Here is an 18,820-nt window from a genome sequence, read left to right on the forward strand (position 1 = left end):
CGCGCACGCACACACGCACGGTGACGGACGCACACACGGACACCTCGTATACGAAGGACGGTTGGGCGGCGGGTCGCGGACCGCGTGGGGCGGGCACGAGAGCGCCTGCGCGCGCACGTACCCGCAGGCACCGCGTACCAGCGCTACGATCGCGGGACCGTTTCGGCCGCGGTGACGACGGCGTTGCCTTTAGAGTCTCACGCGCACTCCCACCGGGACGACTATAGTCGCTGTGCGCACGGGTCCGCGAATTGTTTTCCCAAATTTTCCCATTGCCGTCTGCTCGCGCTACGGCACGTACACGTACACTCCGACCACGGTTTCTGTTGCACAACACGTATCGCCGTTATTTCTAATATCGTCCACACAAAATATTATTGTATTCTACCGGTGACGCGCACGCGGCCGCGTCCGGAAAACACTCCGTTTTTTTTTCTTCTCACTTTTCCACAAGTATTTCCGATATATATTTTTTTTTACCCTCCGACCGCGCACAGGTTACATCCGTTTTCGCGTCGCACACAACACTATATTCAACGATGTCATCACGCGTGCACGTGACGGTTTGACGACCGCTTGCAGCACTGCATCTGCACACCGCGCGCTCACGGGCCGAGATCTCCGCGCCCGCGACGTGCCGCACGTGTACGTTCGTTTACCGGAAACGCGCGTAGAAAACATCGTCACCCGACCGGACACAGCGCGCACGCAAGTTGACGGACACGTACAGGACAGCGGTGGGCCCGGAAGGCATCACGGTGGTGTCGACGGAAGAAGACGGACGGACGGTGGCCGGCGCCGGCTACTGGACGGGCGGCGCGACCGGCGGCGACGCCGACGCCGACGCCGCGGTCGCGGCCCCGTGGCAGTCAACGTTGGGCACGCTGGGCGGTGGCGTCGTCGGCAATGTCGGCAACATCGGTAACGGCGGCGGCGGAAACGGCGGCGGCGGCGGCGGTGAGCTGGATCCCGTGGCCGCGTGGGGCCGTAAGCTCTACGCGACGCCGGGCAACCATCACCGAAACGCCGCCGCGGCCGGTCTCATGTTCGGCCTGCACCACCATCACCAGGAGACCGGTTCGCCCGGCGGCATTTCCGGACTGCACCATCACCACCATCACCACCATCATCACCAGGTCCGTGGCCCCGTCACAGGGCTCAAAGAAGAACCGCTGGCCAACTCGCAGTTGTCCGTCCCGCGGTCGTGGATGCAGCCGTCCATCATCGATCAAAGCAGGTAAACAATTAATTCTAATATAATTCTAAATATTCTATAACGGCTTTAAATTTTTTTTTTTTGTCTGTATTTCTAATAAATACGGCGACATGATAGTAAAAATTCCCGCATCGTGACTTTGATAAGTCGAAAAAACTTCGATGGTTTACGAGACACGCACGATTATTATTCGGGGTAAAATTTTAAATCCTTTTTGATTTTTCATGCGTCCGATAATGTTTATCTCGATTTATCTCGAACTGTCAAAGTTCTAAATGCAACATTAAAATGCCTGTATCATACGTATATAATGTACATTTTTTCACTTTTCGAATACTGTTACGTCAATACGCGATATAACATTTAATTGTATCAATACCCGACTGTTGCGGTACTTACGCCCGACCTGAATAATAAAAAATATCAACCGTTGGACAGTGTCGGTAATGGTCCGACATGTGCATATTTAGTAAAAATAAACTTGTACACGGGTCACAGAATTTATTTACGAAAATCGAACGTATACAAGTACCTAAATATATATGTAATAATAGCTATAATGTTAATGGTTTAAATTTTACGTAATACATGTTTAAGATATCAAAATTTTTTATAAACAAATTAAATTATGTACATTAAATAATGAACCAAATTTTTTTTTCATATATATATATATATATATATATATATGATAATGTATACATTTAAATAATATATTATATTATATATCTTAAATATATGTAAGTTCAATATTGTATTAAAAAAGATTGACCGAAATTAATACTATATTTTTATCATACAAAAAGGAAGTTCTTAAAACATTTTTTCAGAAATAAATATGATTGTATAATTTTTAATTCAACAAATAAAAAAATAATAAAAATTACACACATATAATTTAATAAATATAATAGGTTTTCTAACAAAAATTAATAATTTATAAAACCAGTGAAAGCTTGTAAATATCAAAATATTTTATTCTTTAAAAATATACTCGTGTCTACAGTTAAAATTATAATTTCATTATTAAATTTATTTGAAACGTTGACGATTAGTTTAAAACATAAGAACATTAGATATTGAGTTGTTTAATTTATAAATTTTAAAAATAATTTCAAATAAGATTATGATACTGGATAACAATGTTATGTATGAATAACATTGTTTTTATACATTTTTATGCGAAAATGTTTCACGAGTATACATGTATAAGTACCTGACTATAACTTAATATTAAATTGCCCTTTGACGTTTTAAAAAGTACATAAATTCGTTAATTTAATAACATTAAGCCTAGAGATGTTATAAAAGAATAAATTACATTTTAAATTATTTTTACAATCAGTAGTTACAAAATATGTAGGTAGTTGTTAAGTTTACATTATATGTTCACGTCATAACAATTTGCTTATTTATTGCTTTATGTACAAAATTATACTCTCGATTTATAAAGTAACAACATTTGATAAAATTACAGCTATACGTTGAAATATACAAACGTAATGTATAAACTATATAAATGTGTTCGCAATCAAATTATTAACAACGTTTTATAAATTCACGGAAAATAATCTTGGAAATATTCATAAGTACTTAATTAGATTGTTGAGTGAGATTTGCGTGTTGAAAAAAAAAAATAAAATAAAATTATCTAGATAAAATACAGACAGTAAATATATATATATATAAGTATGTAAATCGAATTGAGTAGTTATAAAAATTATCGCTGCACACATAGGATATCGAGACGAATACAAATCGAATAATACGGTTAGTGAACGGAAGGGAAGGTAAAACGGGAGCAAAAGATTTCATTGCGAGAGTGAAAAAAAAAATAGGGATGAGAATGGGGGAAAAAATGACTGGAATCTGTCATAACGAGCAAGAGGATCCCCGTATGGCCTATACATTATTGATTATGTAAACAAGACAGCATATTTCACTGGGTTTTGGATATATTCTCCCGAGGCTGTTCGTGTGTACGTACAACCTACGTAACATGTACACATTGTCCCACGTAATACGTACACACGCAAGCGCGCGTGCCTTTACGTGTATAATAATGTCATGAGCACACAATGTTGCGCGACATAGGTTTTTTTTCTCATTCGGTTTCCGTCCCGGCGCTGCGCGCCGTTCGGCTCGGCTGTGATTTTGATCGCAAAAATATTATCATTTTTCTCGCGTTCTGTGAAATGATTAAGTTTCCGTGGGACGGATTCCATTCGCACGCGTTTCCGGTTACGTATATCGTTCGGATGTGAATCGTATTTATAGATTAGATTGGCCTAGGTGCTTCATACAAACATCATTTAAAATTAGGGATTGGCCGATCCTAAAACCGATACTTGGCACATTCCAATATACCGATATCGGTATCGGTTTATCGATATTTGAACCGATACCGCAAAAAAACAATTTTAATATCGGTTCGCGGTTTTTGCCAAAAAAGTTGATTTTTCTACGTATTATATTAAAAATCAACTTAGTTTTTACTTGTGATTATTATATCGGGTAGGTATCGGTTTTATGTCGGTTGCATATATTGGTATATCGGGTATCGGTAAAAAGTAGTATCGGACCATTCTTATTTAAAACGCTGCCGCGGCAGTAAAACTCTATACAACTACGGCGCTCAAACTCGAATTAAAGTTTTTGTTCTTTGTACACGCGGCTCGCCGTAGTGCATATTATTGCATATTTTTATGGTCGTTTTTTTTTCCCCCGGCGAACAACATTTTTACCGTATAAAATATTTAAATACACACAAAACACTTTGAAAGCGAAACGTTTAACGCGATATTCTATTACATCATGCACTATTATTATCTACGTGTACATATTACGTATCGTAATACAGTTCATTTCATTCATAACCGTTGTACGTTTTCATATTTTAAAGAAACAGCTTATTGTGAGTTCATATAAATGCTGTTGCACCGGGAAATATGTATATGAACATATAAAGAATAAAACGTACAACAGAAATTAATGTAAAATTCTCCTATCAAAAAATTGTACTATACGTTAGAAAGTTAAATATTATTATAGGAGGTACTCCAGTTTTTTCATAAATCATTCATGTATTATTTAAGTATACGTCTAGAATAATTCACGATAATAATACCTACATAAGCATAACATTAATAATGCATACAAACAAGTATATTAAAATTGATGGAAATTTATAATACTTCCATAAATTTAATGTGAATCATTAAATGTGTGACAAAAACATTTTATGGATTCAATAACATATCCGTCATTATATTTACAATTAATCAAAAATTTTTAATCTTTACGTAATAATTAAAATTCTATCAAATTCATAGAGACGTATGCGTTTACGTACAATAAAATATTACCTATTGTATAGATATATTTCATGTTTATTGTCCTAATCTCTTTCGAACTGTTTTCATAAAATACTGACGGTGCGATGTAATATATAATGCTCTCGTGCCCGAGATAACCACTGAAATTAAACAATCGATTTGTATGATTTGTTTCCATGATATCCACAACAAAATCCACACTGAAAAAAAAATAATTCTCATTATATGTATAACGTCTTCAATTATATAATTTTATTTTAAATCTAATTAATAATATTCTGATAATGTTATAAGATGTACTTTAATCATAGTCATGTGCTAAGTAATATAAAAAACTACGCAGTGAGACAGGTACATACGAATGTTATATTCATGTGAAATATACCTAAGTACAATAATTGTAACAATATTCATTCAATGATTTTCATCCTTTCAATGTGTACTTACGAAACTTCACTATAACTATGAAATGTACCAATTATGGCTGTTAACTTGATATAAGTGTAAACCTATATAGACTAATAGTGTATTTAAGTATAGGTACGCAGACCTATGTATACTACGTGCGGTTGGATATATATATCCACACCTATGGATATGAACTATTTACGTTTCTGCAGTTGATAAAAGTCCATAAACACTTTCATCGTGAATCGTCTTATATATAGCAAGGGTGGCCACTAATCTTAACTTTGGGAACCGCAAATTTATAAAACTACAAGTACTAAGAACACCGCCGCCGTGCCAATCTATACCTAATAACGACTGTAACGATAACAAAACCGACGGCAGTAAAAACACTATAAATGTTTCTAACGATTCTAAAAAAATTTTATTTTTATAAATTTTAATCTAAATTTCGTTCAAGAGCCGCACGAAACTGATTTAAGAGCCGCGTGCGGCTCACGAGTCTCGTTGTGGCCACCCCTATAATATAGTATTTATATACGAGTATAATATATTTATATCATTACCTATGCGCTTATAATTTTCACTCGACAATCCGCTACAATGTACGATATTCTATGTATGGTAGCTGTATAATACATACAACACATAATTTATGTAGTATATTATATTTTATGAGCATCTACACGTATTATAAAACATCTATGCAGATATTGATTATTTTCAGAATTTCTAATAAATGTTCTAAAAATATATAACTCCGAGCATAAATCTTTTATAGGTACTACAATAGAAGTATGTAGTATATAAATATACATATACCAAGTGTAGTGTTGGCTATATAGGAGGATTAGAGTTAATGATCTAATTATGCGCATATAACATTTTCGAAAGTCAAAAGCTCTTACCATCGAACTATACTTCATAATTTCTATAACACCTAGATTATTATCACCTGCAGGGGTAAAAATGTAAGAAAGCAAGGGAAAAAGTACGACCATAAAACTGTTTTAACTAGATCATAAATAAGTATCAATATGTAACAATATGTTTGCGAGAAATATAATGGGAGGAATAAACGTACTCAAAATGGAGTGTTTCGTGTTCATTTTGATCGCGTGCCGAGTAGGATTACGAGGTGAACCTCAACGTTTATGTTCGTAATGTGTGGATTGAAATGCACTCGTGTACACTCAAGTGTACTACTAACGTATGTAATTCGGTACGGCTGATTATCGGTTAAGTCGAAATCACCTACGTAAATGTACACAATTCCATGTTCTATAATTAAAATATTGATTTCCCTGAACACACATATTATGCTGTGCGAGCATTATATACAGGAACGGAAGCGTTTTCAGCACACGGTGGGTAAACGGTGATTTAAGGAGAAGGTGGAAGGACTCGGAGTCTCGGCGTATATTAATCTCATGCTGTGCGTGCCTGTTCTATTTCAGATATAGTATCAGGGTCGGCTCAAGAGCCGGGGGGGGGAGGTAAAGTTATAATTTTACAAAACCTTATAACAAAAAGAAAAAAACAATTTAGTCCGTACAGAAATGTGCGCTACTCAATTCATGTTTTGAATATTATAAAATAATAATATCATAGTATCATACCATAGTATATTTTATATTAATATAGTTTATTCATAGCCTTATTGGTTCTTCTTTATAGATAGCAGGTACATCGTATACACCGTCATACCTCTATGGCTCTATCTACATACTTGTGCGTGTCGTATATCAGTCCATATTACAATGTGCATTTTTCGTTAACAATATACATTTTTTTATGAATACGGTACGGGCTTGGGGGGGGGGGTGCCTTAGGGATCGCCACTGTGTCGTATTCGCTTGCGGAAAATTTCGAATTCGCGCAATGTGCTCTCTTGTGGGTGTGGTGCAAAAGTAAAAACGTCAGTTTTTATGTGTTCATGCGCAGGTACATTGGGCATGGTTATTTGTTTAAACAAGTTGAAGCGACATAGCATTGACTACACGATTTATGGATCGCGAAAATGTACACGTTGCTCGTGAAAGTATTATGACACTTTTGCAGAGTATCGTAACGTTACCACAAGACTTGATTGCAAAACACATTTGGATAGGTTTTTGCGAAAAGTAACGAACTTTTTACCAATGGCACGACCAAACTGGAAGCGACTCGCTTGGGTTATGCGTACGCGGTTAAGCGTTACAGCATCGAGCTGATCGTTGTAATCTGATGGCAACGGAAAATAATTGTTTCTGTTCTCAAAATGTTTTCGCTCCCGTTCGCCCGCGACACGCGTAACGCAATCGTTTCCGGTCCCTCGAACGCCCGCGCCGTTAACATTGTTCGCAGCGGTACGATGTTGTGGGTTTCACTATATCTCGCGCAACGTACTCGGTACACAAATGTCCCCGTGCCCTCTTGGCGATTCGGTGCTCTCGCGCGGCGTAAACATAGAACGATAAAACCGTTGTACCGGTGTCGTTGTACCGCGCCGTGAGTGCATGTAAAAATACTCGCGTACGCGTGCATTTTAGCGCGTACGGAAATACGCGATACTGCGGGCGGGTGGAGTTCGCGGTCGGCGGCGAATCGTAACTATTTGCCGTCACCGGTCGGCGGCGTATCGGTTTAACGACGCGAACGGTTTTGGCGTGAACCCGCTGCGGAAGAACGAAAACGAGACGAGGAAAAAAAAAAAAAAAAACAAAACCGATAAATTAATTACGGCGGGCGCGGCGGTTTGGACCGTTCGGTACAACAATATTAATCGGCGAAATAGCGAAACGTCGCGCGGGACGCACACGGACGCGCGTTGCACGCAGTGCGGTTCGCCCCCGTCCACTGAACAAACACAAGTTAATTTATTAAACGAACCGCGCAACAACAACGGCCGGAATGAAATACATAAATAATATAGGTGCGCGCGCGCACGCGGAAATATTTACGCGCTTGTGTCAGAATTATTGAAAATACCAAATCGTTCGGAGCGCGCGCGCGGATTCGTGTGTGTATACCTATTACGTGTACGTTATGTAATTCCCACGTGCGTACACACGTTAATGACTGCGGACCGATTCTAATAACAATAATTTAATATTACGATGCGTACACCGTTTGTACACCGTTTTATTTGGACAGCTATCGTATTGTTATTATTATTATTATTATTATTATTATTAGTACACAATACGTGCGAGCGATGGTATAATCGACGGTTGATGTGTCGACGTTTATGTTGTTATTATTATTATTTTCACCACCTCTCGACCGTACCCGGGGAATTTGATAAATTAAAATCCACTGTACGCGTTCGGCGTGTGTATGGTATTTTTAGAATATATATATATATGTTACCGCGGCGGGATAATTTTTTTTTTTAACGTTCGTATTTCCTCGATCGGTTCGTGTACTTTTTTTTTTTTTTTTTGTTTAATAATTGTTTTTGTTACTTTTTGTACGATATTCGATATCGTTTCAATACGATTTTTCGACCATTTTCTAAACGACGCGACAAATTATCTTTTCTAGTGTTTAATTATCGTTTTCTAAAAGAAAATATTTTTTCCTAAACGATGAGGATTGCATATCTTAACATTTCACTCCTCTCATACAATCGTTAAGCGACCAGTTTACATTTCGATTTTATAAGATATAGAGATTTTTATAAAAATAAATGCTAGTTTTTACTACCTACCGTTTAAAAAGCAATAACTAGTTCGAAAACACATGCATTTACACAAATAATGAGACGACATTGCTTAGTTGTGTATAGTGTATGGCTTTGCCTTGTGCTTTTTAATCGGGTCGAAAAGTCCTTCCGAACGTGAATATTATACAGCACGTCATGTATTTATTGATACACAGATACATGATGGTACGTAAACCAATAACAACGGTCGTGAAATTCGATTTCGATTTTTTGATTAAATTTACGTATACCTAATATATATGTATAAAGAAATTGATTTTTTACTCTTTCGTATACTTGGTCCCACTATTTGGTTCAAATAAACGCAATGCGCCCGTGGCTTGAGTTATGCATTAAATCACATGCGTAATATTCTATTCGTAAACCAGATGTGTACATAAATATAGACATATAAACGGATCCCTACGAACAAGCTATTTGCTCTAAAATGAAATATGTAGAATATCTGGAAGCGTTTTCGTCATAACGATCCGTACATGAGAATTAAATGAACGATAAATCTTTATAACTTTTATAAGATTACGCACTTTATGATGTAAAAATGATGAACATGTTTTCGGCAATCCCGTTTTATCAAAACATTTAAAATATGATATAAACAAACTTATGACGGTCTATCTGATATATTTTGGCAAATGAGTTTTTTTATATTTAGTTTGATAACCAATATAGAATAAGTATATCTAGTATATCTTACTATATTATTAATATATAAGTATTTTATAATGCTCGGATATATAATGCATTATTAGACTCTTAAAAAATAGTTTTTAAAGGCATTTTTTTTTATTCAGTTTCTCTGGAAAAAAGACAATTTAATCGGAGCAAATAAGTTTAAATTCATAACAATAATATTTTCTGTTAACGTATACATTACACCCTCACTTTTCCGACGAGTCTATGGATATGAAGTTCCTAATAAATATTTTTAAAATTTAAAGTTTTAGGCCGTTCAAACAATATCTATACCATTTACCTGTATTTGATAATATTATCAAACACATCCAAGGATAATATACGAAATGTTGTACGCTGAAATAGTATTGTACAGAAAACATTTTAAAAGTGTTTTGGATTTTCATCGATTTATTTGTGTAAATCTATAATCGTGAACACCCTATACCCCTTTTATCTTCACCCCGCAACACAATATGTATGTATGCATTACACCTGGCAGTTATTTCACTGGGCTGTAAATATAAATAAATATGTACATAACTTTATCATGATAAACGTAAAGCATAATATTAACGTGTATTTTTGTTTTCAGTATCGGTGTTGGAAGGGCGCACTTTGAGAAACAACCACCAAGCAATCTAAGGAAATCAAATTTCTTTCATTTTGTGATCGCGCTGTACGACAGGTCTCAGCAGCCGATCGAAATTGAACGGACCGCGTTCATCGGATTCATAGAAAAACCGGTAATTTTTGTATGCTTACAGTAACTCATCACAACGTATTGTGTGCGTCTATTGTTTTTGATCTTCATAACGTGAATTAATTTTGTTTAGCTGATAGTACACGCACAGACGGCGTGTATAACGTAAAAACACCAAAACAGGAATACACGACGTTTAGCCCTGTTTTTTTTCTTTCAAATATTAACATGTGCATTATAATACACATCGGATCGGTGTGTATATTACTATTGTTTTATAAATTATTATTTTTTTTAATCTCTTTTTTTATCTCGTCGTTCCTGAAATGGTCGGTTACGGTACTAATCGAATATACGACTTGTTGGAGAAAGTTTGATCGTTATGGTTACACGAACACCATGGAAATTTAAATCTTCCCGTAAAAATCAAGGTGACGACAATAAACGACACACGTCATATAAACAAAAAGATAACAATAAACTGTTAATATAAATATATACAAGGCCGCGACCAGAATTTTTTTTTTTTTTGGTTGAAGGATTAAGAGTGTAAATATCTATTTTTACTAGCAAATTTTAAAATTTCAAATGCTATTGGCCTGTATAATTTAATTATATATTAGGAAAACATTTTGGGAGGGTTTAAACACTAAAATCTCTCCCTGGCTAGGGCCTTGCATATATATATATATATATATATATATATATATACATATATAATTCGTGGTCCATTACACAAACGGATAATTTGCGTTCCGTTGTCAAATGTATATATTATTGTGCGTTTATATAATATAGTACAATATAATCTATAAGGGTCAAGAGTTAAATTTGACAGAAGATGATACGTCCTAATGGTTTTCGTTCACTAACACATATTATGTATATAATACGGCATTCAAGTGCGATCGATTAATTTTCTATTCAAAGTGTAATTTCGCTAACACGATTTCTACGTACTATTATTCGAGTAAACATCGAACGTTTGAACGAATAGGTACCAATGTGTTCTATTCATATTCATATATATTATATTGTATTGTATTATATTATACTCGAAGTACGTGCACGTCATAATACGATTAATACATCCGTTTCCATGCTGATTGTAGTGCACGTCCTTATTATAATTTTCACAATACTTCTTACGATCCTGCCACATGTTTTTTTTTCTCTTCGCAACAATGACATTATAATATATACATTAAGAGTAAGACGTAAATAACTTTAAATAAATCAAGTCTTCCAAATGATTATCACATTCGTTTTTTCTATATTATGTCATAGTAATAATTTTTAACGTTCTTGTTAGGTTCAGATGCTAATTTTAGCGTACAATATCTAACAATAGTAATTTTACATTCAGATTTAACATGTCTCATTGATAATAATTATAACGTAAACCATACAATGAATGTGTTAGTATTAATCCTAACGCGTGGAGCAATGTAGTAAGTGCCTGATAAACATGTGACACATCGAAAGAATTAATTTTTTTTTTTTTAATCATTATTCCCCGAAAATCGTTCAAATTATATACTACTACGTCATTCATTGAAATTTCACATGATTTGACTAAATTAAAAAACCAATTAGTTATTATATATTTTTTTTTGGCTCAGTGCTCTAATATAATACGTAATAACAATAATATATACATGATAACAATACAATAAATCTAAACTTAACCGAACGAAATGGTTTCCATTGCAAACATGGTTTATCATATTTAATGAATAGTTTGACTTTATTTAATTTTTTTTTTAAATTTTTTTTTTTTTTATCTTGATTGGTGTTACGACAACGTTTCAGGAATGTTTTTTATGAATATGGGTATATACAATATAATATAAAGATATTCCGTTTAATATATTATGTACCCACTCACCTATATTATATTATAATACATAATGTATACAGTGTTTTCCGGTGATTAACTCGACGTTACGCATCGTTTGTTAGACTTTTGGACAAGATATAGCTTCGAGAAAGTGTTCCGATAAGTCAAAGTCTGTTTTGTTTTCGCGCACAAAACATGTAATATTTGGTCAAACATGAATGTTGTATGTACGTTTCAGGAATCCGAGTCGCAGAAGACCAACAACGGTATTCAGTATAGACTACAGCTGTTGTATGCTAATGGTAATGAACGTGCGCTTTTGATCAAAAGCGGTCTGTAAATATGCTAATACCGGTGCCGTTTTATTTATTTAGGTGTACGACAAGAACAAGACATATACGTGAGACTTATCGATACCGTTACCAAACAAGTGAGTGATTTTCTAATGTACAATAATATAATGTTACGCGCGATTATTCACTATTATAATATTGTTTTGATTTACAAAAAAAGAAAATTAATTCCACCAATAATTTTATCTCGTCGTAAGGTTTCTTCACCAATCCCACATTCCACAGCCATCTTATTGATTGTTGTTTAGTTCTTAATTACTACGTTGACTTCGGCAATCCACATTGATATTTCACCAGTCTGATTGCTTACAACCGCTGCTTTTCCGACCGCTTTCACCACTGATATATATTTTGTACATAAAAAATTAAAAATATTATATAAAATAAATACCCGCTTAATGCACCCACGTATGTAGTGAACGTGTACATCACATGTACACGTCGATTCGATGGTAAAAGTGTTTGCGCGTGGGCACAATAATCTCCTGACGTACCGAATGTCTCGCGGTGTTCCTCGTTAAAAAACGCGATCCAATGACGCTCACACAATGCGACTTTCGTCGCATTTCGTAATTATTATTTGCTATGCTGTTTAGACTCGCACATTCGCACGCGTGTGTGTTCAGGATGGTGCAATATCATGCGAACAATGGATAATTTTTTTTTTTTCCAAAAAGGGTTTTTATTTGTATTTGATTTTCGATTATTTTCCTACCGGTACGCCGTTCGTCGACGACTAGGGTAAAGGATCGAGAGATAAAGGACGACCGACGTACACGGTGCAGGAATACGTGACGTGTGTGTATATATGCTGCTGCTGCAACGGTACGCCGAGTGGATTTCATCCAATCCACCGATACTCGGCGTGCGTGCGCGCGTGATAAAATAATAATACGATTGAAAGCAAACAGATTACACGCGCGGTCGACGTTTCGATCGACACTTATCGACCGTACTAAACCGTACACTTATATTTATACGTAGGTATGTATGTAAATACACAGTGAACCCTTTATGAGCATATCACTACCCTCGGTCCAATCGGTCGAATATTCAGTCGTTATTCGGTCTCCCTTCGAATAACTTCTAATTCCAGTGCCTTAGTGCGTAGGCTTGTTACTTACATACGTATACATACGGAGGTTTAACGAAACATTTCACCGCCGTATCGATCAGCCTCGACCGGAAGGGGCAACCCGTTTCACGTAATAACATGATTTATAAGTAATTACATTTTTTTTTTTTTTTTTCGCCCTCCGTTACATTTTACCGTAAACCACCTTTTGCACTCGCGGTATAATGTTCGCTCGGTTCGAACCGACGCTGGTTTCACCTTAGCCCGGGGAAAAAAAATCGGAAAAATCGCTGGCGACAAAGATTACGACGATAAACCGATCGATCGGAAGTCGGACGGGCTGTGCGGTGCGGTGCGTTTTTATCGTGCGCGTAAAGTGCACGTGCACAACGCACACGTCAATACCTGCACCGAACTATCCGCAAAGTCGCCGTTGACGTCCTCTGAACCGCGTTCTCTGACCCGTGTGATTGTACGCGGACGTCACGTGCGGCGCGCGCGCGCGCGACCATGGCAAACGCGTATGTACCGTACGTGCACCGGCGCGTGTGTGCGGCCGCGGTGGCGGCACGTGCCACGCCTCCCGCGACTGCCGCCGCAATCTGATCCTCTCGCCGTCGCCGCAACCGACATCCGTCCGGCGTACGCCCACTAAACGGCTTTATCAACACGCATATACACGTATTGTATACAATACATCGTACGTACGGTATTCCGCCGCGTGTACTCGCGTGTACACGGCACACTCGACCGCCGTCGTGTTTGCGACGATTATCATTGTGATTACGTTCGTTAAAAACGACGATCGAAATCTACCCTCCAACGGTGGCGGTGCATCACCTTTTTTTTTGTTATGTATATATTCCTCCCGCCCTTGCTTTTGCACACGTATACATCTAAGTGCGCGCGCATGTGTGTGCATGCTGCAGGGGCGGTAAACTCTGCTGTACCGTATCCGTCATCGCGTGTCCGCCGTATGCGTCGAACAACTTAAATTCACCATCGGCCAACACGCAAGTCGGGATGCTGTAGCCTTTTGATTTTATTGTTGTTAAATCTTTTAGTTTTCCATTTGAAATCGGCCAAGATACACGTTCTGTACTAGGTACTTCTTAAATAACATCTTGATAGGTACCTGTAGTGATGATGATGTACGTTGCGCTCTAACGAAAAACTGAAATTACGCCACTATCTCATAATCCTATCATATCATACCCCTAATCGGGTTAGGTTCAAAAAAAAATTAATGAACAGGTTATTTTGTTGTTATTGAGCGTATTACAATAAACGAATGTGAAATGTATAGTTTTGTTGGATATGTCGCGTGATGTTTCGCATGGCGTCCAACAAATCATTGAAATCTTTAATTCGTCTTATCTGTGCGTAATTTTTGACGTTCAGCGTGTTAAGCATTTTATCAGATGCAAGAAACTAGGTAAATACCATTTTTTTTTTTTCATAGAAATATTTATAAAAGGTTAAAAAAAATTACTAATAGAACAATAATAATGTCTGGATAATTATAAGTAGAAATAATAAAATAAAAAAAAAAAAAAAAACAATATGTTTCTACGTTAAATATATTTGTTTTTCTAAGACCACAAATTCGACTGAAAATGTTTATTGTTTTGTAGTTGAACATTAACGATTTCAAATTGTTGCTAAATATTTTTAACATATCTATTCATATGTAGCGACTAAGAGAACTAATGTATAGTTTTGATAATATCAATGTAATTTATATTTAAATTATTGTTTGTGGCACGTCATATGGTATTATATGCACCATTTATTTTAATATATAAAATTGATGTAATATACATTATTATGTTTTACGCCCAATTCAAAACATAAGTGTATTACTCACGCGATAGTTTATTCGTTTCGAGTGAATATTTATGATGGTAAAATTATTGAGAACGGTATACATTAGCTAAGGTTGACATAACGAATATAATTTCAATAATACAAAAACAATTAATTTTACAATTTTTAATTTTTTACAAATATAAATGTAAAACGAAAATAACTAACATTTCCGGTAGGTACTTAATATTATTAAATTTTGCAGTATATTGTACAGTATACAGTGTAAAATGTATAAAGGATATCAGTGTTTTGACAATCGATCGGTAATACTACCAAAAAATAAAATGGTAAATATGAACATTTAGTGGTACGTGAACGACATTTCTCAAATCCACTAAAGCCGATTCGGATTTTCTAACTTATAATAAAATACTATCAACCCTGGTATTCAAATCATATCTGTTTCTTCAGGTTTTACAGTCCTCGGAGGACTTTCGTTGCATCAACTCCATCTGACCATGTCGACATATAGTATATATTAAATATTATATTACATATGATTGTAATAATAATAATGTTATTATATTTTTATAGATTATAAAAAATATACGTACTCCGGGGAGTGGGCAGTGGTAGCGGGTGGTCATATGACGATGGTAGTAGGTCATTTCGAAGGTATAGGATAAAAGTTTAAATCGAATTCCCTCCGAGACGTTTAATGTGAGTTTATTTGCAGTGCCTTTACATGGTGTAGGTACATACAGACACTCGTATCATTACTATTATGTACGGTTCGTGTTGACAATCAACATCTCGTCGGCGCGAGCACGGTAAAAAAAAAATAAAAAAAATACTTGTTGCGCGTTGGTCACGCAGGTGGTGGATTGAACATATACGCGCGCGCACGAACACGTATACTAACCCAAATATATTAACATCGGTACATGCGTATAACGCGTAAAGTATCATCGAATAAGTTTCCCGAGACTGTTTGAAACAGATAAAGTGTATAATTTATAAACGCGTACACGCGCACACTTTTATGTGTAATATATAACACTGCACGCGTAAGCAGCGGATGGCGCGGTGTGAAAATCGATGAGCGGTGCGGAAAGAAGAGAAGGTGTATCGTTTTTCGTACGTCTCCGACTTATTTCGCGCGACAGCGACCGAAAAACGAAACGGTGTGTCGAGAATTAATTGATTTTCTTTTCGTTCTTCTTCCCCTTTATTTATCTATTTATCGTACGTAACCGTGCATATACAACTTTTTTCCGAGTACTTTATTTCACACATACGCGCGTGTACCGTCGTATATTATTACCTATAAGAACCCTACGCCGGTACGTGCACATACGCATTACATCCATGTATATAATATTTAGGTACGCGATTATACTGTTACTACACCTTATAGACGAACCGTGAACGTACCCTATACGTGTGATATTATATAGCTATGTGTAGGTATAAGCTCGCAAATAATACGGTGCATTGGTGTACGTGTATGCATATGTACATATTTATATATGCGTCCGAAACGAGGCATAAAATGTTATACAGATTTATCTCGGGGCCTATTAAAGAATAAAAAGGTTCTGTTTTATTTTTTTTATTTTTTATTTTTTCTAATACTTTCCAAATGTATTTCTTTTTATTTCACACTATATAAATAGTATCGTACAAAATGCACATCTTCATCTGGGAACAGGTTAAAAAAAAATCTATTGAACAGAGTAAGAATGTTCTTATATTACAAGTGAAAAGGATTTAGAATATTATGTTATGCATTCAAAATGTACACAGGTATATATATGTATCTATATATATATATATATATATATATATATATATATATATATATATATATATATATATATATATATATATACATACATCTGCATCATGATTGTATGTGAATATAGGTGTAACATTAATGTCACATTATAACGTATAAATTCTATTTTATATTATACTGGTATAATTACTAGTATAGTTCACTATCTGTTGCTTGATATAATTATTACTCACGCAAGTAATCATGATTATAATTACAAAACCCTTCTTCTAACCATTCGAATGTACTTCAATGACTATTTATATAATTTCGAATTTGAAGAAGTTTCTGCAAGACATCATTATGATGATATTATCTTAAATATAATCTTCTGTGATTTATGACTCGTATTAATTGTCATATTCAATTGATTTTCACTCATGCCTAAAAAGTTATTATACAACTCAAGTCCATTGAGGGTTTTTTGTATAAATAATAATAAATATACTTACTATAATTACGCATTACGTGATTTAATAATTTTTTTTTTTATATACCTTATATGTATATCTTTCAAATTATAAGTGTAGCGAAGAATGCATTGGTTTCACTATCAAGTGTTTTTTTTTTTTTTTACAAATATACCTAATGCTAAAGAAATTTATGTTGAGAGAGGGTTTTTTTTTTTTTTTTCTTACCCAGGGCGCAAAATTCCTAAACACGTCTCTGCGTCCAATAAAACGTGTTGATAATCCATGAGTTAATCCATCAATTACGGCATTCAAGTGGTCGGGCACGAATTTGTTACACAAGTTTTGGATAGTTCAAAAATTGTTTTGCGCAAACACAACACATACATGGTGGTTGTATTACGTGTCTATATTCTGCACGATACATTCAAACAAACACGTACACACACACACACACACACAAATGTATATATATATATATATATATATATATATATATATATAATAGATGATGCAATATTATATTATTAACTATATCTCTTCGGTACCATCACCCTTTGCGCCGCGCATTCATGTCCACCACTAACATCGCAAACACTCACGGTACACCCCTCGCTGCCGCTGACGGTCCAAAGGGGTAAAGGTTATAAGGTTGTAGATTTACACACACACGCGTGTTGTATATTTGTATATGTATATGTGTGCGTGCGGACGCGCGCGTGTGTAGAGGTTTTGATAGTGTTATACACACGTCGTAACACTATGTATAATAATAATAATAATAATAATAATATACGGTATATATACGTATGTATGTAATACATTATATTGTATTATAGTGTATGTGTACGTATATGCACATCGCGTGTGATGTATATAACCTAACCCGATGGCGAGCGGCGGTCGGCGGTCGGCGGTGCGGCTACGACTGCGGAGATGAGCGCACGCGATAGTGGCGACGCGAATTACAACGCTCTTATCTATCTGTTTCGCATTGCCAAGTCGCGCTCGCACCGCATATATACGCACACGTGTATTATGTATATTACCGTACTTATGCACACGTGCACCATAATAATAATAACAACGTAACTATACGATACACATAAATGCCCGTGTGTGCGCGTGCGGCTTTGTCCACGAGTATACGTGTGCAGAGCCGTAACTAGGGCGAGGTGAGCGAGGCACTTGTCTTGGACGCCCGAAGCTGGGGGGCGCACAAACATTAAACAATAAACTTGTTTTAAGAAATGTTATTTCTCGTTTCGCTTGACCCCTGATCACAAATTTTCAGATTTTTCCCAATCGTCCCAATACATAATAAAAGCTGCGAGTGTGGCAACCCTACAACCATTGCTTCAGTTCTGCCTCGGGATAAAAAACGGCTCGGTACGGTTCTGTAAGCGGTGTGAGTCGACACGACGATTTTACCTCCATGTTCCTCTGGTAGACA

At 36.1% G+C, this 18,820-nt stretch overlaps 1 protein-coding gene across 1 annotated transcript in view; it reads left to right on the forward strand.

Annotated features, from left to right (window-relative positions):
* Positions 1 to 202: 202 nt before the first annotated feature.
* The window catches only part of LOC112690166 (transcription factor collier-like), an 85,586-nt gene continuing 66,968 nt past the window's right edge, over positions 203 to 18,820 (forward strand). Inside the window, exons 1-4 of the mRNA XM_025564150.1 lie at positions 203 to 1,237; positions 9,936 to 10,086; positions 12,122 to 12,185; positions 12,258 to 12,313. Of these exons, the coding sequence (XP_025419935.1) occupies positions 1,044 to 1,237; positions 9,936 to 10,086; positions 12,122 to 12,185; positions 12,258 to 12,313 (465 nt within the window). The 5' untranslated portion in view covers positions 203 to 1,043. The remainder of the gene's footprint in view (positions 1,238 to 9,935; positions 10,087 to 12,121; positions 12,186 to 12,257; positions 12,314 to 18,820) is intronic.

This window comes from Sipha flava, unplaced genomic scaffold (assembly GCF_003268045.1).
Source record: "Sipha flava isolate LNK unplaced genomic scaffold, YSA_version1 0_pilon_pilon, whole genome shotgun sequence".
Taxonomy (NCBI): Eukaryota; Metazoa; Arthropoda; class Insecta; order Hemiptera; family Aphididae; genus Sipha; species Sipha flava.